At 40.0% G+C, this 20,716-nt stretch overlaps 1 protein-coding gene across 3 annotated transcripts in view; it reads right to left on the reverse strand.

The window, feature by feature from the left end:
* LOC132823422 (progesterone receptor-like) overlaps window positions 1–20,716 on the reverse strand; it is a 116,500-nt gene that overhangs the window by 27,225 nt on the left and 68,559 nt on the right. For all 3 annotated transcript variants that reach the window (XM_060837247.1, XM_060837246.1, XM_060837248.1), the window contains exons 4-5: window positions 14,734–14,850; window positions 1,044–1,322 (exon numbers count right to left, since the gene is read on the reverse strand). In XM_060837247.1, the coding sequence (XP_060693230.1) occupies window positions 1,044–1,322; window positions 14,734–14,850 (396 nt within the window). The remainder of the gene's footprint in view (window positions 1–1,043; window positions 1,323–14,733; window positions 14,851–20,716) is intronic.

A 20,716-nucleotide genomic window follows, 5' to 3' on the forward strand; every position in this document is an offset into this window, starting at 1 on the left:
GCACATTCTTCCCATATTTACGTCCTGTTTCTTTCCACTGACATGCAAGTTAAGTGAACTGGCCCTGCTAAATTGGCCATAGCATCCAGGGCTATGGATGCTAAGTGGATTAGCCTTAGTAAATGTAGGGCTACCAAGTTAGGGTGTAAGGCTCATCAGAAAGTCAGTGCAATGCAATGGGCTGAATGGCTTCTTTCCACACTAGGGATTCTATGAATACATTGAATGGTTTTTTTAGTCTTCACATCTATTCAGTTTTACATTCACACACCATTACTTCAATCAAAACTACAATGACATTATTAGAAAAATATTTCTTTGTCATACGTTACCTAATTTTGAGCAGACATGAGAAGGGAGAAAATTTCTTTTTGTTGGTGAAAAATTGAGATGTAAGTGTTGGAAAAAAAGTATATTTTCTATTTAATCTTATGATAGCATAAAACTCTCAAAATGAGAACAGTTCATGATGCCAAGTCAAGTCTGGATTTTCTATTGTATTGTGCCTTAGATTTCAGATCTCTAATGTATTTATGTAAAACAAAATTGGTTTCTCACAATAATAATTCTAATTTTGAAGGAATAAGTTACAATTTATGGTGCTATACAGCACCCATTACCTCTAGTAGAAAGGCACAAGGAATGTACCCAACAAGGAACTTCAAGTTACATACACTAAAATGCATGTACCAAGTAAGACCTCAGGCACATTGGCTATCGGAGTTTTCTTGATTGTCATACTCCCATTCCAGGCCAGGATTCCCAATTCTCCTTTTTTACTGAAGAAGTGCATTTTGAAATCAATGTTAAACTCATTTGAAATATTCCTTGTGACTGAATAACTTTTCAATACTTACCTATATAATAAGACAATTGACACGGATGAAAATGTGGAAAAGAATGAGAGAACTTAACAGTTTAGGGAAACATGGGAATAATTAAAGAATTGTATTTTCTCAAAACAAAAGGAAACGATTTGTTTTAAAAACCTTTCTCCAAAATTAATCAAAGCTTCTCTTGGAGGACAGGGCTTTGTTACTTACCTGGTAAACCCTTTGCCCATTTCACAACTGAGACCATCTGTAGTCCACCCAAGTTATTCAGTCCTGTTAGGAGTCGGTTGGGTGTGTCAGGCAGGGAGCTATCATATCCTGCATACAAGAGATCTGGCTCAATCATCTCAAGGACTGAAACCATGGGAAGAGTCAGGGGAGGCATTGCAGAACAAACTAAAGAGGAATCCTGTGGTGCTGCTTTTGCTGCAGTTTCTGAAGTGGTGGTATGTGGCGCCTTCATCTTGTTCAATTTCTTTGTCTTTCGAGCTAGAAGTAATATAATAAATTAACTGAAAGTTTCAAAATATTCCATCCTAAAGAAAAACACAATCTAAAATACAATTCAGCTACCACAAAAGAAAAGGTCACTTCTAGGACTGACTAAATCATGAAATAAATCAAAGTTTGGTTACTATTGCAATATATTACGGGCAGTCACAACATATTGTATACTTAGAGAAGACTAGCTTTTTAATGTAACATATACAAAGTGCTCATGTCAGTAAAATAAAAAAAATCTAGAAAATTAAAAGAACAAAGACATAATATTATTATAGAGTACAAAAACAGACCCTTCATTTAAACCAGTCCATGCCGACTATCATTCCAAACTAAACAAGTCCCACCAGCCTGCATTTGGCTCAAATTATTCCAAACATTTCTTATTCACATAATAATAGTAATAATAACAATAACCAAGAAAATGTGTGACTTTATAACAAAACATGAAATATAAATAATTTAATCAGATACAGGATATAATCAAAGTGAAGAAAAATGTTTAACTCCAGAGGCGGAGGGGGTGACCTTATAGAGGTTTACCAAATTATGAGGGGCATGGATAGGATAAATAGACAAAGTCTTTTCCCTGGGGTCGGGGAGTCCAAAACTAGAGGGCATAGGTTTAGGGTGAGAGGGTAAAGATATAAAAGAGACCTAAGGAGCAACTTTTTCACAGAGGGTGGTGGAGACTGGTACAATTGCAACATTTAAGAGGCATTTGGATAGGTATATGAATAGGAAGGGTTTGGAGGGATATGGGTCAGGTGCTGGCAGGTGGGACTAGATGATTGGGATATATTGGCATGGACGGGTCTGTTTCCATGCTGTACATCTCTATGACTGTATGAGTCTAACATAATTAATTAAATCTTTGTAATTGAACTAAAGAATTTGTTGTGCTGTAATTTACTGATTAGTTTTTCATATTAGTTTCATATTGACCAAAATGCTTCATAAAAGACAGGAGCTTCAAATTACGTTACACACTATATATCATTCTGCTAAGGTGGAACGGTGCCTCAAATAACTTAAAACTACTTCCTGAGTCACAGATGAGAACACCGCAGCAATGGAAAATTGAAACTGAGGAATATATACAAATCAGAAGTATAAGTAAGGTATAAAATGCAATAAAAAGGAAGATCTTAAAAATCTACTATTCCAACAATTTATTTGTAAACTGGCAGGTAAATACTTGAAGTTCTGAGCTTTCTTCCAAGTTAAACACAATTCGTTGTTATGTACACATTCTTTTCATTCCTTCTGCATTTTAAATATGAAGTAGTATAATGGATGTCAATTAGATACAACATAATTATTGTGACACTGTTTTTGACACGACAGGCAAATTTTGTTTTATACCAAATAACATATGCCATCACATACACACATGTAATGTGTGGTCAACCATGGCTAACAGAATAATGCTCAATACTTCCATCTTCTTGACCTTATAAGGAGTTTCGCCTAAGGTAATAACAGCATGGCAACATAGCAGGTCACCTGAGGTGATAAAAATGGAGACGTAAAGGAGGCAAAGAGAAAGTTATAACTTGCGAGGTCAGAACTGCTTAGCTCTAAATTCTCATATGGTTGGTGACACATAAGAAATGGACAATGATGGGAGATGGATAGCTGACACTACAAAGGCTCAAATTTTCAAAGAACAGCCATTAAGAATTGGAGGCCAACCAGTACAAAAACAAGAAAATACTAAGACCAAGAAAGTGGAAAAGCAGGAGAATTTACAAAACAAATTGAACTGAGATTCAAAGGTAAGAAAATCATGCAAACACGATTCACTATTTTAATCTTTTTGTCTCTTGGCCTTCTTCACATTACAAGGTACAAAAGATGGCCTTTATTAGAGTGATATGCTCTTCCGGTCAGATGTGGGACATTCGGGACAGTTTCCATATTACTAAGGATCATGTCTGCAGGAAGTGTGTTTAGTTGCGAATCCTATAAGATCACTTGGATCAGTAGGAGTGGCAGTTAGGGGCAATGACGAATTTATAGCAGCTAGATAGATGGCATTTGCAGGAAGGTAGAAAAACTACAGATACAGTCAGGTCGATGGGCTACCTCCAGGCAAGTTAGGAGAGGTAGGCAGGTAGTGCAGTAGTTTCCTGTGGCTATCCCCATCTCAAAGGAGTATGCTATTTTGGAAAACGTACAAGGTGATGGACTCGCAGGGGAAGGTAGCACTGACAACAGGTTTCAGATACCAAGGCTGGCTCTAAAGCAATGAGGTGTATATCATGTTCCAAGTGATTGATTGTGATAGAGGGTGCTCTAGTTAGAGGTACAGACAGACATTTCTGCGGCCAACAACGAGACATCAGAATGGTGTATCGCTTCCCAGGTGCCAGGATCAACAATACGTTTGAGAGGGTGCAGACTATTCTCAAAAGGGGAGAGGGACCAGCAGGAGGTGTTATTCACATTGGAATAAATGGCATATATAGAGAAAAGGACGAGGTTCTGAGGACAGAATATAGGAAATTAGGCACATTGTACAATGTAGGTCCGAGGGTAGCAATATCTGAATTATTCCCGGTGCCACAAGGCAGTGAGAGTAGGAACAAGAGGACAGAGCAGATGAATGCATGGCTGAGCATCTGGTGCAGGGGAGAAAGATTCACATTTTTGGAACAGTGGAATCTCTTCTGGAGTAGAAGTGACCTGTAATAAGTCAGGTATAAGACCTGTATAGGATTGATTGCATCTGAATTTGAAGGGGATCAATATACTGGTGGGGAGATTTGCTGGAGCTGTCCGGGTGGATTTAAACTAATAAGGGACCCAAGGAGATAGTAAGAAAAGACAGCAATCTGAGACTGGTGCAGTTTGAAAAAGGAGCAAGTCAAACAGTCAGGGCAAGCAGGAACAAAGCAGAGAACAAAGAAGAACTGATGAATTAATGTGCATTTATTTCAATGCAAGAGGTCAAACAGGTAAGGCAGATGAACTCATGGCAAGGTTGGGAACATGGGACTGGGATACCATCACAATTAGAGACGAGGCTCCAGACAGACAGGACTGGCAGCTTAATGTTTCAGTGTGTATATTCTACAGGAAATATATTACAGCGGGTGCGTCCAGTGAGGTTATTTGGATAGAACTGAAAAATTAGAAAGGGATGATCACCTTCTTGGGATTATACCATAGACCACTCCCCTCCAATAGTCAGCAGCAAATGGAGAAGCAAATTTGTAATGAAATCTCAGATATCTGTAAGAATAATAGTGTGGTAATGGCACTAGATTTTAACTTTCCAAACATAGACTGGGACTGCCATAATGCTAAGGGCTTGGATGGAGAGAAATTTTTAAGTGTGTACAAGAAAATTTTCTGATTCAGCATGTGCATGTACCTAATATAGAAGGAGCAAAAACTGGTGAACTCTTGAAAAGTGAGACTGGGCAGGTGACTTAGGTACCAATGGGGGAGCACTCTGGGGCCAGTGATCGTAATTCTATTAGTATTAAAATAGTGATGGAAAAGTCATAGACTAGATCTATCAGTTGAAGTTCTAAATTGGAGGGGGGCCAATTTTGACAGTATTAGGCACGTTTTCAAAAGTTGATTGGGAGTGGATATTTGCAGGTAAATGGACAGCTGAAAAATGGGAAGCTTTCAAAAAATTTGATAACCAGACTTCAGAGACATATATGTTCCTCTTAGGGTAATGGCAAGGCTGGCGGGTGTCGGAAATGATGGATGACTAGAGGAATTGAGGTTTTGGTCAAGAAAAATAAAGGAAATATATGTCAGGTATAAACAGGAGAGTTTGAGTCAATCCTGAGAAAAGTATAAACGCAGTAGAAATATTCTTAAGGGGGAAATCAGGAGAGCAAAAAGGGGACATGAGGTAATCATAGGCGAAGGGATTCTACAAATACATTGAGGATAAAAAAAAGTAACTAGGGAGAAAATAAAACCACTTAAAGATTAGCAAGACTGCCTACATGTGGACCTTCAGAAGATGGGCCAGATATGAAATGAGTAAATTACATCAGTGTTTACTGTGTTGAAGAATTATGGAACTTGGAGAATTAACTAACAACAACTTGGAAAATGTCCGTATTACATAGATGGTGATGCTAGATGTCTTAAAACACAATGGTGGATACTTATCTGATCTGATCAGGTGTGCCTGAGAACTCTGTGGGAAGGTAGGGAAGTGATTGCTGGGCCTCTTGCTGAGATATTTGCATCACTGATAGCCAACCTTTCAGCGCCTCACCTGTGACTATCATGGTGCCACTATTTAAAAATAGGTGAAAAGGAAAATCAAGGAACTATAGACCGGTGAGCCTGACATCAATGGTGGGCAAATTGTTGGGGGGGGTCCTGAGGGGCAGGATTAACATTTATTTGGAAAGGCAAGGATTGATTAGGGATAGTCAACATGGTTTTGCGCATGGGAAATCAAATCTCACAAACTTGATTGAGGGTAATCCAAGATAGAGGGCAGGAAAAATTTCTGGCTGTAAGAGCTGCTCCTTTTTTTTTTGAGGTATTTTAGGAGTTGGAGGTGATTTCCTCAAATTCCAGGAGCAGTAATTACTGTTTTATATGCTGCTGCATTGTTTTGGAACTTTAGAAAAAAAAGTCAAAACAACAGCAGTTTAAAAGAAAGAAGAGCAGATGGTGAGGACAGTGCAGGGGAGAGAGAGAGAGAACCTGCACAGTTACCGCCTTTGCTATTTGAATTCGTATATCGCTGGACATCGGAGTGCATCTGGGAAAATTAACAAACAGTGAAATTCACAACTAAGCTTGGAGGAACTGTTGGGCGAAGTTCACAGAACAGAATCAGATAAGTTAATTATTGTTTTAAGTCTGTCCAAGAGAAAGGCTGCAGTCGTGAGTATAGTGGATTCTTTTTTGATTATATGTTTTTGGAGATAAGTCTCTTGATTAAACTTAAAATATAAGCCATAGCTATTAATTTAACCTGGAGCAGTGTTTGTAGAGGAATAAGACGGTGTTATTTTCTGGGTCTGTAGATTGTGAAGGAGCAAAACTGGCCTTTGCAGTGATATGTACTTCTTGTCAGATGTGGGAGTTTAAAGAGAGTTTAAGGGTTACTGCGGATTATATCTGCCATAAATGCTGTTGGATGCGTATCTTATCAGATTGAGTGGATCTGTTGGAGAGACAGATAGAAGTAATGAGGAATTTGCAACAGCAACAGTATCAGTATGCGATGGATGGCAGTTATAGGAAGGGGGTAAAGTATCAGATACAGTCACATAGATGGGTTAACTCCAGGAAGGGTAAGAGAGGTAGGCAGCTGGTGCAGGAGTCTTTTGTGGATATACCCATCTCAAACAGGTATGCTGTTTTGGAAAATGTTGGGGGTGATGGATTCTCAGGGGAACATAGCAGGAACTGCCAAGTTTCTGGTGTTGAGACTGGCTCTAATGCAATGAGGGGCACATCAGCTTCCAAGAGATCAATTGTGTTCGGGGATTCTGTAGTGAGAGGTACAGACAGACGTTTCCGTGGCCAGCAGAGAAAAAGCAGAATGGTGTGTTGTTTCCCTGGTGCCAGATCAAGGGTATCTCAGAGAGGGTGCAGGATACTCTCACGGGGGAGAGGGGCCAGCAGGAGGTCATTGTTTACATTGGAACCAACGATATTGGAAGGGAAAAGGTGGAGACTCTGAAGGGAGATTACAGAGTTAGGCAGAAATTTAAAAAGGAGGTCCTCACGGGTAGTAATATCTGGATTACTCCCAGTGCTACAAGTTAGTGAAGGCTGGAATAGGAGGATACAGCAGATGAATGCATGGCTGAGGAGCTGGTGTATGGGAGAAGGATTCACATATTTGGATCATTGGAATCTTCTTTTGGGGTAGAAGTGACCTGGACAAGAAGGACGGATTGCACCTAAATTGGAAGAGGACTAGAATACTGGCAGGGAAATTTGCTAGAGCTGCTCAGGAGGATTTAAACTAGTAAGGTGTTGAGGGGGCGGGGGTGCATTGGGAACCAGGGAGAGAGTGAGGAAAGAGATTGATCTGGGACGGGTACAGCTGAGAACCTAAGTGAGTCAAACAAACAGTCAGGGCAGGCAGGGACAAGGGTAGGACTAATAAATTAAACTGCATTTATTTCAATGCAAGGGGCCTAACAACAGGGAAGGTAGATGAACTCAGGGCATGGTTAGCAACATGGGACGGGGATATCATAGCAATTACGAAAACATGACTCAGGATGGGCAGGACTGGCAGCTTAATGTTCCAGGATACAAATGCTACAGGAAGGATAGAAAGGGAGGCAAGAGAGGAGGGGGAGTGGCATTTTTGATAAGGGATAGCATTACAGCTGTGCTGAGGGAAGATATTCTTGGAAATACATCCAGGGAAGTTATCTGGGTGGAACTGAGAAATAAGAAATGGATGATCACCTTATTGGGATTGTATTGTAGACCCCCCCCCCCAATAGTCAGAGGGAAATTGAGAAACAAACTTGTATCGAGATTTCAGCTATCCGTAAGAATAATAGGGTAGTTATGGTATGGGGATTTTAACTTTCCAAACAGACTGGGACTGCCATAGTGTTAAAGGTTTAGATGGAGAGGAATTTCTTAAGTGTGTACAAGACAATTGTCTGATTCAGTATGTGGATATACCTACTAGAGAAGGTGCAAAACTTGACCTACTCTTGGGAAATAAGGCAGGGTAGGTGATGGAGGTGTCAGTGGAGGAGCACTTTGGGACCAGCGACCATAATTCTATTCGTTTTAAAATAGTGATGGAAAAGGATAGACCAGATCTAAAAGTTGACGTTCTAAATTGGAGAAAGGCCAATTTTGACAGTGTGAGGCAACAACTTTCCAAATGTGAATGGAGGCAGATGTGCGCAGGTAAAGGGACGGCTGGAAATGGGAAGCCTTCAGAAATAAGATAACAAGAATCCAGAGAAAGTACATTCCTGTCAGGGTGAAAGGGAAGGCTGGTAGGTATAGGGAATGCTGGATAACTAAATAAATCGAGGGTTGGTTAAGAAAAAAAGAAGCATATGTCAGTTATAGACAGGATAGATCGAGTGAATCCTTAGAAGAGTATAAAGAAAGTAGGAGTATATTTAAGAGGGACATCTGGAGGGCAAACTGGGGACATGAGATAGCTTTGGCAAATAGAATTAAGGAGAATCCAAAGGGTTTTTACAAATATATTAAGGACAAAAGTGTAACAGGGAGAGAATTGGGCCCCTCAAAGATCAGCAAGGTGGCCTTTGTGTGGAGCACAGAAAATGGGGGGGGGATACTAAATGAATATTTTGGTAAAGGATATGGAAGATATAGACTGTAGGGAAAGAGATGGTGACATCTTGCAAAATGTCCAGATTACAGAGGAGGAAATGGTGGATGTCTTGAAACGGTTAAAGATGGATAACTCCCCAGGACCTGATCAGGTGTACCTGAGAACTCTGTGGGAAGCTAGAGAAGTGATTACTGGGCCTTTTGCTGAGATATTTATATCACCCATAGTCACAAGTGAGGTGCCGAAAGACTGGAGGTTGGCAAACGTGGTGCCACTGTTTAAGAAGGGCGGTAAAGACAAGCCAGGGAACTATAGACCAGTGAGCCTGACCTCGGTGGTGGGCAAGTTATTGGAGGGAATCCTGAGGGACAGGATGTACATGTATTTTGAAAGGCAAGGACTGATTCAGGATAGTCAACATAGCTTTATGCGTGGGAAATCATGTCTCACAAACTTGATTGAGTTTTTTGATGAAGTAACAAAGATGACGAATGAGGGCAGAGCAGTAGATGTGATCTATATGGACTTCAGTAAGGCGTTCAACAAGGTTCCCCATGGAAGACTGATTAGTAAAGTTAGATCTCATGGAATACAGGGAGAACTAGCCATTTGCATACAGAACTGGCTCAAAAGGTGGAAGACAGAGTGTGGTGGCGGAAGGTTGTTTTTCAGACTGGAGGCCTGTGACCAGTGGAGTGCCACAAGGATCGGTGCTGGGCCCTCTACGTTTTGTCATTTACATAAATGATTTCAATGCGAGCATAAGAGGTACACAGTTAGAAAGTTTGCAGATGACACCAAAATTGGAGGTGTAGTGGACAGCAACGAGGGTTACCTCAGATTACAACAGGATCTGGACCAGATGGGCCAATGGACTGAGAATTGGCAAGTGGAGTTTAATTCAGATAAATGCGAGGTGCTGCATTTTGGGAAAGCAAATCTTAGCAGGACTTATACACTTAATGGTAAGGTCCTAGGGAGTGTTGCCGAACAAAGAGACCTTGGGGTGCAGGTTCATAGCTCCTTGAAAATGGAGTCACAGGTAGATAGGATAGTGAAGGTGGTGTTTGGTATGCTTTCCTTTATTGGTCAGAGTATTGAGAACAGGAGTTGGGAGGTCATGTTGCAGCTGTACAGGACATTGGTTGGGCCACTGTTGGAATATTGCGTGCAAGTCTGGTCTCCTTCCTATCGGAAAGAGGTTATGAAACTTGAAAGGGTTCAGAAAAGATTTACAAAAATGTTGCCAGGGTTGGAGGATCTGAGCTACAGGGAGAGGCTGAACAGGCTGGGGTTGTTTTACCTGAAGCATTGGAGGCTGAGGGGTGACCTTATAGAGGTTTACAAAATTATGAGGGGCATGGATAGGATAAATAGACCTAGTATTTTCCCTGGGATCGGGGAGTCCAAAACTAGAGGGCATAGGTTTAGGGTGAGAGGGGAAAGATATAAAAGAGACCTAAGGGGCAACATTTTCACACAGAGGGTGGTACCTATATGGAATGAGTTCAGAGGATGTGGAGGAGGCTGGTACAATTGCAACATTTAAGACGCATTTGGAATGGTATATGAATAGGAAGGGTTTGGAGGGATATGGGCCAGGTGCTGGCAGGTGGGATTGGATTGGGATATCTGGTCGGCGTAGACGGGTTGGACCGAAGGGTCTGTTTCCATGCTGTATATCTCAATGACTAAGTAACGAAAGAGGACTGATGAAGGCAGAGGAGTGGACATGACCTACATGGAACCAAGTTGCTAGAAAAGCACAGCCAGTTGGTATGCATCCAAGGTGCAGGTACATTGACGTTTTGGACAAAAGCCCTTCAAAAGGTGATCTACATGGACTTCAGTTAGGCTTTCAACAAGGTTCCACATAGTAGAATGGTTAGCAAGATTACATCACATGGAATACAGGGAGAACTAGCCATTTAGATACAGAACTGGCTCAAAGGTAGGAGACAAAGGGGAGTGGTAGAGGACTGTTTTTCAGACTGGAGGCCTATGACCAGTGGTGTGCCACAAGAATCAGTGCTGGGTCTACTTCTTTTCGTCATTTATATAAATGATTTGGATGCGTATATAGGAAACACGGTTGTGTGTAAGTTTGCAGATGACTCCAGTGGACAGCCAGAGAAGGTTAACTCAGACTACAAGAGGACTTTGATCAGTTGGACCAATGGATTGAGGAGTGGCAGATGGAGTTTAACTTCAATAAATGTGATTTTGCATTTTGGAAAGGCAAATCAGGGCAAGATATATACACTTAATGATAAGGTCCTGGGGAGTGTTCCTGAATAAAGAGACCATGGAGTGCAGGTTCATAGTTTCTTTAAAGTGGGGTTGTAGGTAGACAGGATCGTGAAGGTGGTGTTTCATATGCTTGCCTTTATTAGTAAGTGCATTGGCTAGAGGAGTTGGGAGGTCATGTTGCAGCTGTACAGGACACTGGTTAGGCCACTTTTAGAATAGTGTCCAATTCTGGTCTCCCTGCGAAAGGATGGATGATGCGAAACTTGAAAAAGATTCAGAAAAGAGTTACAAGGCTGTTGCCAGGGTTGGAGTATTTGAGCTATAGGGAGAGGCTGAATAGGCTGAGGCTATTTTCCCTGGAGTATTGGAGGTTGAGTGGTGACATTATAGAAGGTTATAAAATTACATGGGACATAGATAGGGTGAATAGTCACGGGCTATTCCCCAGGGTGGGGGGAGTCCAGAACTAGAGGGCATAGTTTTAAGGTGAGAGGGACAAGATTTAAAAAGGGACCTAAGGGGCAACTTCTTCCACAGATAGTGGTGCATGTATGGAATGAAGTGGCAGAAGAAGTGGTAGAGGCTCATACAATTACAACATTTAAAAGACATCTGTATGGATATATGAATAGGAAGAATTTAGAGGGATATGGGCCAAATGCTGGCAGATGGGACTAGATTAATTTGTGATATCTGGTCGGCATACTAGAGTTGGACCCAAGGGTCTGTTTCCTAGCTGTACAGTTCTATGACACTGACATGGGATGGTTTCAATGCTGGTTCAACAGACTAATATCATTTTATTTTTCAGATTTGGTGGGTGGTTTGACAGCAGGATAGCCTTTTCTTGCCAAGCCTGTCCATTTATTTGGGCTGTGGACTTGTACCAATATATGTTGACTCGCCTGTGCCAGTGGTTGGGTCCTTCTGGGGCCAGCAAGTCCTTAAGTAGGACACAATCCTGGGGTTTTTGGCTCAGAGGCAGGAACAGTACCATTTGGGCTCCATTACTAAGCACTACTTCAATGAAGAGAAAAATTCAATCACAACATCAATAGTATGATTGTAGCATCATGACAGAAACTGATGGGATGAAGAGAATGAATTGCAGAGAAAACGTCAAGATAAGAGATGCCTGTAAATATGTGAGCTTTAATATATCAAAGTTTGGAATAGTGTGCACTACCTGCAGATAAAATCTGTTCTAAAAGTCAAAGGTTTTACTAATATTCTTATGCCAAAACAAAATAATATAAACCTTCCAAATTGTTGTGCTGCAATTAATGCACATTAGGCAATTAGAGCAACAGATGGCACTCTTGTTCCTTTTTGACATTCTACCTTCAATCCCCAGAATTCATGCCTGCCATGATATCAGCTCACTAGACACTATAAGTAATCAACTTTTTAAGTCTCCACAACTGAAAGATATAAATTTATATCTAATGCTCTTCAGCTCTCTCTCGAGAGAAAAAAGGTTCTTTCAAGCTATGACCTACTCTCTTTTTGGCAATTGCCTGTTTAATGATATGTCTGTTTCCTTTAACCCTGTTATTAGGTCTCATTTCTTCCTGCCTTGTTCCATTCAGCTTCATACTTTAAATTGAATTCAGGCTCTGTCAAAAGCCAAGTAATTGACTGACATACTAATGGGGTCTTAGGCAGTACATTGAGGATTGCTGGTTTCCTCTCCAATTTGATGGATTCAGAAGACTGCTAAGGCTGATCTGCATACTCTACCATCTGACAGGCAGGTGGTGCTTGAAGGGCTGAGTAGAGGCATTGTCTGAGTAGAGGTTTGTAGGTCCCATATGACACCTCAAATTCATTTTTTCACATTCTTAACAGTGTTCACTGACTTCCAAGTGAGCTTTCATCATTTAAATCAGTTAGTCACAAGCCAGTGACTTCCATGAATCAATGGTTATGTCTGACCTCTTCAGGGCATATTATACATCCCCAAAACATTTCACTGTCCTTCTGGGAGTCTCCTAAGATGATTGTGTCTTGCACAGAGCTGCTTTCACAGTCTGGTGTTAGGCATACAGGTAACATGCGTCACCAGCAGGTCTAGTTTCAAGTGATTAATACTTGGATTCTGAGAAACCTCGTTTATGAAGTGGCCGTTGTTGGATTGCCTTTCTCATTTCTAGATCATGTAAAGGAGCTACCAGAAGTGTGTCTCCCGTACCCAATAATGATTGCCCAAGTCTCAAGATCATATGGCCCTATGAACTATGACCTGAGTCTTGGGTTTGAAACTGTACACTTAAATTTTCTTCTCAGTTGACTAAGTCATTTTTACTTCCAGGATCTAATAATCTTCAACTCCACTTTCCTGACTTTTCCCCACAACCCTTGATTCCCTTTCTGATTAAAAATTTATCTGTCTTAGCCCTGAACATACTCATCAATCCAGCATCGACAGCCCTCTGCAGTAAAAAGAGTCCACGGATTCATTATTATCTTTTAACAAAAGAAATTCCTCCTCATCTTGGTCTTAAATGGGTGACCCTTTATTTTGAGAGTATGCCTTCTGGTCCTAGACTCTCCCACAGGGAGAAACAATATTTTTGCAACTATCCTATCAAGTCCCTTAAGGATCCTGTGTGTTTCAATAACATCGCCTCTCATTCTTTTAAATTCCAATAAGTGCAAGCCCAACCTAGTCAGTCAATCTCTCCTCGTAAGACAGACCCTCCAAACCTGATGAATCCTCTTTGGACTGCCTCCAGTGAGTGTATTTTTCTTAGATAGAGGGTCCAAAACTGTTCAGAATTCCAGCTGTGGTCTGACTAGCTGCTAGTTTTAGCAAAACCTCCCTGTATTTATGCTTTCCCTTTGAAATAAAGGCCAACGCTCCATCTTCCATCTCCATTACCTAATGAACTTAGACTAGCTTTTTGTTGATTCATTCACAAGAACACTTGAATTCCACTGTTTGGTAGCTTTCTATAGTCTTTCTCCATTTAAATAATATTCTGCTCCTTTATTCTTCCTGCAAAAATGTACGACATTTTCCCCACATTAAATTTCCAGTGTCAAGTTTTTGCCCACTCATTTTACCTGTCTATATTCTTCTGCAACTATGTCATCCTCATTACTCGCCTTCACAACTATTTTTAGGTCATCCACAAACTTGGCAATAGTACATTCACTTTCCTCATCCAAGCATTTAATGTAAATTGCAATAATTGTAGCCTCAGCACTACAGATGTTATTGAAACACACAGGATTCTTAAGGGACTTGATAGGATAATTGTGAAAATATTGTTTCTGCTTGTGGGAGAGTTGAGAACAGAAGGCACACTCTCAAAATAAAGGGTCACCCATTTAAGACCAAGGTGAGGAGTAATTTCTTCTGTCAAAGGATAATAATGAATCTTGAGATATCGGGGTTCCTGAACTATGACGACAGTACAGCACTCAGATTTGTCATTGTTGCTGTACTCCATGAAAATCTTGACATTCGAGAACCTGAACATTATTTGACTGTATGTAACCTGATGGTGTGTGATTTATTTTGCCATCTATAAATGGCAACATTGAAATGGAATCTTCAAGCACTTCTTACTGAATTTGATCAACACGTAATTTCCAGAATATGATGACATTGCTATTTTAATTTTTAGCAAGTATAAACTGTGGTGCATAAAATAGCACCCAAACTGTTTTAGGCTAAAACGTACTGCATTGCAGTTGCATCCTGACACATCTTACGGATGGAAAAATTTAGGTTTTAGGTTAATTCATGCCAGATTGGTACAGGTAACCTTTTAAACACTTAATAATAGTACTTTACTGTGGTATAAATATTCTAAAGTTAATGTTAATTTTCTCCTGGCTGCATGAAGCAATCAAATTTACCGTCGAGATTCATTCCAGCCTGGAGGCACTTTCTAAAACGGCAAGCTGGGCAGTTCTTTCGACGAATCTTATCAATGATGCAATCATTCCTTCCAGCACAGAGGTAGTTATGCTGTCCTACAATGAAAACAAAATGTTTGAGTATATCATTAATGTAATTAACATAAAAATTCAATTGGGTGTAAGTAAAGTAGGGACACACTGCTAACAAATGTTAGTGATAATATACAACATTCTGAGGAAGGGTCACTCAACCTGAAACGTTAACTCTGATTTCTCTCCACAGATGCTGCCAGACCTGGTGAGCATTTCCAGCAATTTCTGTTTTTATTTTTAATTTACAACATCTGCAGCTCTTTTGCTTTTTATGCAACAATCTGTAATGGACATTACAGCAATGGCTATAAGCAGGGCATGATTGAGATAATTGGATATACAATCCAAGCTTATGGAATCCTTAGAAAGAAGAGAGCAATTTGAAAAGGAAGGGAAATGACAGGGTTGATAAATTACAATTACTGTCGTGGAAAGAAAGGGTTTTCAGCAATGGTGATCTGGCAGTGGAAGCACAATGGACAGAAGAAATAAGTAGCAAAATACTATGGAAGGAGTCTTCTAAGTACCTCCTTGGCATTGGAGGTGGTGGTCATGATATGATTGTATTTGATATTATTTTTGGGAGGCAGATGAAAATTAAAAACAAGTTTTAAATTCAACTAAGGCAAAGATTATAGTGGAAAAAAAATGATCCGTTATGGGCCATGATATAGTTAAAGTGAAAGTTAAAAGGTTTGAAGTGCTACTAAACCAGTACATACCACAAACATCATGGGATTTGCTTGTGTATGTAAATCATCATGGTGAATAAATGATGCACGCAACTGTATTAAGTTAAAAGAAACAGCTTCCAAAATGGAAGGAAACAGACTAATTATGAAAACCTTTAAAGGAATACTAAGAGAGTAACAACAAATGCAAAGGGGGATTAAGAACACAATAATCATAGCCTCAGTGATAAAGGAGAACCTGCCCAATTAAAATAGAGTCATATGAGATTTCAGTGCATAATACAGAAATGGCATATTTGCTGAGTGTATTGTAACTGTTCCTATATTAGCAAGAAAATTGTCAATAAGGGAACATATAAAAAGTACTGTGGATGAACTTGGTAGAATTAATAAACCTCAAAGAATCGCAGAAGAGGAAAAAAATAGGAATTAAGACAGACAACATCCAGTACTTAAATAGTTTTCTACTTCAGGGTTCAAGAAACTGAGGAAATTATAGATACAATCATAATTTTGCAAATGTTTCATTGTCAATAGCTGAAAAATTGTTCCATCTGGAAAAATCAGCATGCCTTTCTGACAGCTTATCAATTTGAGAGTCAACTCGCTTCCTTCTGCTTCCTGTTCAGAAAGCTGCACTTGAATCTAGCTCAGATTTATTAAGTGCAAGTGTTATTATCTGCTGGATTGATGGGTTTCAAATTTATGGAAGTCTGAATACAATTTGAGAGCAAGAACGGAAAGCTCAACAAACAGCTTAAAAGATCTATTCAATTAAAAAGCCTGTTTTAGAATCTATTCACTCACAATACAATTTTAGAAAGGCTCACGGAGAAGTCAGCAACACAAGAGCAGAGAACATAAACACAATTAAAACAATTTATTAATTTGTAGAGCTTCTCACAAAAATCAACTAAAAACAAATTTTGCATAACTTGCTGTTAATTTTTTCTGAACTGATTTTTACAACAATTTTCTTTCTGATGGGAGTAGGATTACTAATACAGGCACTATATCCTTTATCCAAACTTCCAAAAACCGAAAAGCTCTGAAATCCAAAGGGTGTTTTGTGAAGATTTTTTCTCATTAACAAGGTTGTTTGGCGAGCAAATAGTTAACCCAAGTTGACACCCATTCAATGTGTGTCACTCAGATGTGACACTGGGGGTGTGGCCAAGCACTGACTGGCCTGGGGTTTCCCTGTGAACGACCCCCAAATCAACACCCACTTGACGTGTGTCACTCAGATGTAACCTGGGGTGGTGTGGCCAAGAAGTTCTTAGTTAGAAGTCTGCATCTCCGGCAAGATTTTAAAAAATTTCACCATTAAACTGTCACATTCTGAAAATCGAAAAATTCTGAATTCCAATAAACAGCTGGTTTATTGGAATCCCAAGCATTTCGGATAAAGGATCTTGTACCTGTACCTTATTAACCAAACAAAACTTCAATCAGAAATTTAATTCTCCTGACAACGTATATTCAAAGCAGCGGCACACCTTCAGAAAATAATTCTTTTTGACCACACTAAAATTGAGATACACAGTCAGTCATATTAGTCGAGGGAACACTTCATAGTGCTGCACTAACACTAATTGAGCTTATGCAAAACACATTTCAACTCCAAGTGTTTAATAGTTTAGGATCTGTTTCACTATTAGCTTTGCAGAATTTGCTCCCAACCCATCTTCCCCCCACCACCCCCACCCCCACCCCAAATACAGTGATAAAGAACAACAGACTGAATAATATGAATCACAAAATAGCCACAGAACAGAAGATGAACCAGATCTCAGTAAGAGTAACTGAACTAGCTCCGCTCCCTGTCTTTTCCTGTAGCCTGACAAATGATCTGCCTTTGGATAATTAGCTGATTCCCTTTCGAAAATCATGACTGAATCTGCCTCCACCACATGCTCAGGTAGCACATTCCAAATAACTTTTTTTTTAAAGAAGTGTGAGCAAAAATAATCACCACTTCGTATCTTTCACTACTTTGAATTTATAATTTACTGTAGTTGATGTCAACCTATCGGAAAGATGTTGTGAAACTTGAAAAGGGTTCAAAAAAGATTTACAAAGATGTTGCCAGGGTTGGAGGAGCTGAGCTATAGAGAGAGGCTGAACAGGCTGGGGCTATTTTCCCTGGAGCGTCGGAGGCTGAGGGGTGGCCTTTTCGAGGTTTACAAAATTATGAGGGGCATGGATAGGATATATAGACAAAGTCTTTTCCCTGGGTAGGGGAGTCCAGAACTAGAAGATACAGGTTTAGGGTGAGAGGGGAAAGATATAAAAGAGAACTCAGGGGCAACTTTTTCACGCAGAGGGTGGTACGTGTATGGAATGAGCTGCCAGAGGATGTGGTGGAGGCTGCTACAATTGCAACATTTAAGAGGCATTTGGATGGGTATATGAACAGGAGGGGTTTGGAGGGATATGGGCCGGGTGCTGGCAGGTGGGACTAGATTGGGTTGGGATATCTGGTTGGCATGGACGGGTTGGACCGAAGGGTCTGTTTCCATGCTGTACATCTCTATCTACAATTACAGTGGCTACAACAAATTTTAAACCATTAACAGCATAAATCCCATCTGCTTCCTTGGGGCTGGTGCCAATAACCACTTAAGAACACCTGGTTTACTGAGTTGTCCCAATGCAGCTATGTTATAAAAGTTGATTTCCTTTCTTTGATTTAACAGACATTACTTAATTGCCTCCCAATAAGACATTACAGTTTAGCTGCAAACAATTAGAAGTGAAAGCAAATTTGCTCACTAATCAAAGAAACACTTCAAACTGACAAGCAAGCATTTTACAACTTCACTGAATGAATGAATTTCCACAATGTATGTTTTATTATTGCTGGCCAGCAGCACTGGAGCAATTTCAGTACCAAGGGGGTGGACAGGACACACTGCATCTAACACTTGCTCAGTCATGCAAGAAATGGGTCCTCAAAAAATAATGATGCATCCTTCATTGCTGTAACAAACGGCATTCAATATTCCCATTTGGAAATATACAAAATGTAGGATGTAGAAGAAGGTCATTCAGCCCATCGTGTGCATGCCAGTTGCAAAGTAACCATGCAGTGTAATCCCACTTCCCAGCTCTTGATCTGTAACAGTAAGTTATGGCAACCCTAGTGCAAATGTTTGTCTTAAAATGTGTCGAGTTCCAGATTTCAACAACTCTCTGCCTTAAAAAAAAAGACTGACCTATTCTCTACACCATCTGCTAAGTACTTTAATTCAGGGGTCTGGTCATTGATCTTCTAGCCAAGGGAAATGTATCTCTCCTATCCACTCTATCTAGGCCCCTCAATTAATATGAAAATAATACAAAAAAAAACTTCAAAACAGAATTTAGCCAGTAAATTATGAAACTATAACCTGCCACCTGTAGAATACATTTGGAGCCCATAATCCTGGACAATACGGTCAACTGGAAAAACATGAATTAAAAATTGACTGTCAGTATGAATTTACTAAAGGTATTTAACAAATGCAATTCAAGTTATTTGATGATTTGGAGATGCCGGTGTTGGACTGGGGTGTACAAAGTTAAAAATCACAACACCAGGTTATAGTCCAACAGGTTTAATTGGAAGCACACTAGCTTTCGGAGCGACGCTCCTTCATCAGGTGGTAGTGGCCTGACCTGCTGAATATTTCCAACATTTTTCATTTGGCAACATCTGGAGATTTTTGCTCTTGTACTGTGCTTAAATGTCATACATGTGAACCTTCAAAAGGAGTGTAATAAAGTACTACATGGCAGACTTTTTTAAAGAAACTGAAGAGGCAGAGACAACATGGATATGAAATTGAGGAGAGAGAAAGCTTCAAATAGTGATGAATGGACATTTATCAGACTGATGAAAGATTTATAGTCATGCCTGTAAGGGTAATTATTTGGACCACTGCTCTTTTTGTATGATCTAAGGGACATAGTTTCTAAATATGCAGTCAAAGATGAACTCATAAACTGAACAATGAAAAGATGTAGCAATTTTCAGATGCACACAAACAAACAAATGAAAATTGATGCAAAGAAGTGTAGAAAGATGAATTCTAGAAGATAGAATCAGGAAAGGCAATGCAAATTAAATGTTTGGAGGTGCCAGTGTTTGACTGGGGTGGACAAAGTCATAAATCACACAACACCAGATTATAGCCCACCAGGTTTATTTAGAAGTACAAGCTTTCCAAGCGCTGCTCCTTTATTAGGTAGCTGTGGAGCAGGATTATAAGACATAGAATTTATAGCAAAAGATCTGTGTCATGCAACTGGTCTGATACACTGAACGAACCGAGATTGCTGTTAAGTCTTACATCTTTTAGAATGAGTTGCAGGTTTTGGTTCATTAATATGCAAATCCCAGAACTTCTTTCCAGTCACATTCCTGAGATAACTTAAAATATTATAAAAAAAAGTGACATCTCAGCTCAGACAATGCATTACCCCAACCTTAACTGAAAATATTCCGCGTCACCTTGAATATTTCAGCACTCTACACCAGCATTCCCCACGATGATGGCATCGCTGCAACAGCCTCAGTACTCAATACCAATAAATGCCAATTTCCGAGCATCATCCGCTTCATTCTCAACCACAAATGCTTCACATTTGACAACCAGTTCTTCATCCAGACATACAGAACAGCCTTGGGGACTGAATTTGCATCCCAATTTGCCAACATTTTCATGCAAAAGTTCAAAGACTTCTTTTCTGCACAGAATCTCCAATCAGCACTATACACCAGATATATTGACAACATTTTCTCCTCTTGGACCCATGGTGAGGAGTCACTGAAATGACTACAATGTGATATCAACAAGGTTCATTCCACCATCAGACTTACATACCTTTAGTATGTGTCTCATTCTTGGACACACACATCTACATCAAGAATGGGCACCTCGATACCTCACTCTACCACAAACCCACGGATAATCTCATGATGCTGCACTTCTCTAGCTTCCACTCTAAACATATTAAAACAGCCATCCCTTACAGATAAGCCCTGTGCATACACAGGATCTGTTCAGATGAGGAGGAACATGAAGGACACCTGAAGGTGCTGAAAGGATGCCCTCATAAGAGCAGGGTATGATACTCAACTCAATGATCACCAGTTCAGACGTGCCACAACGAGAAACTGTAATGACGTCCTCAGGAAATAGACTGGGATA

This window comes from Hemiscyllium ocellatum, chromosome 16 (assembly GCF_020745735.1).
Source record: "Hemiscyllium ocellatum isolate sHemOce1 chromosome 16, sHemOce1.pat.X.cur, whole genome shotgun sequence".
NCBI classification, from domain to species: Eukaryota; Metazoa; Chordata; class Chondrichthyes; order Orectolobiformes; family Hemiscylliidae; genus Hemiscyllium; species Hemiscyllium ocellatum.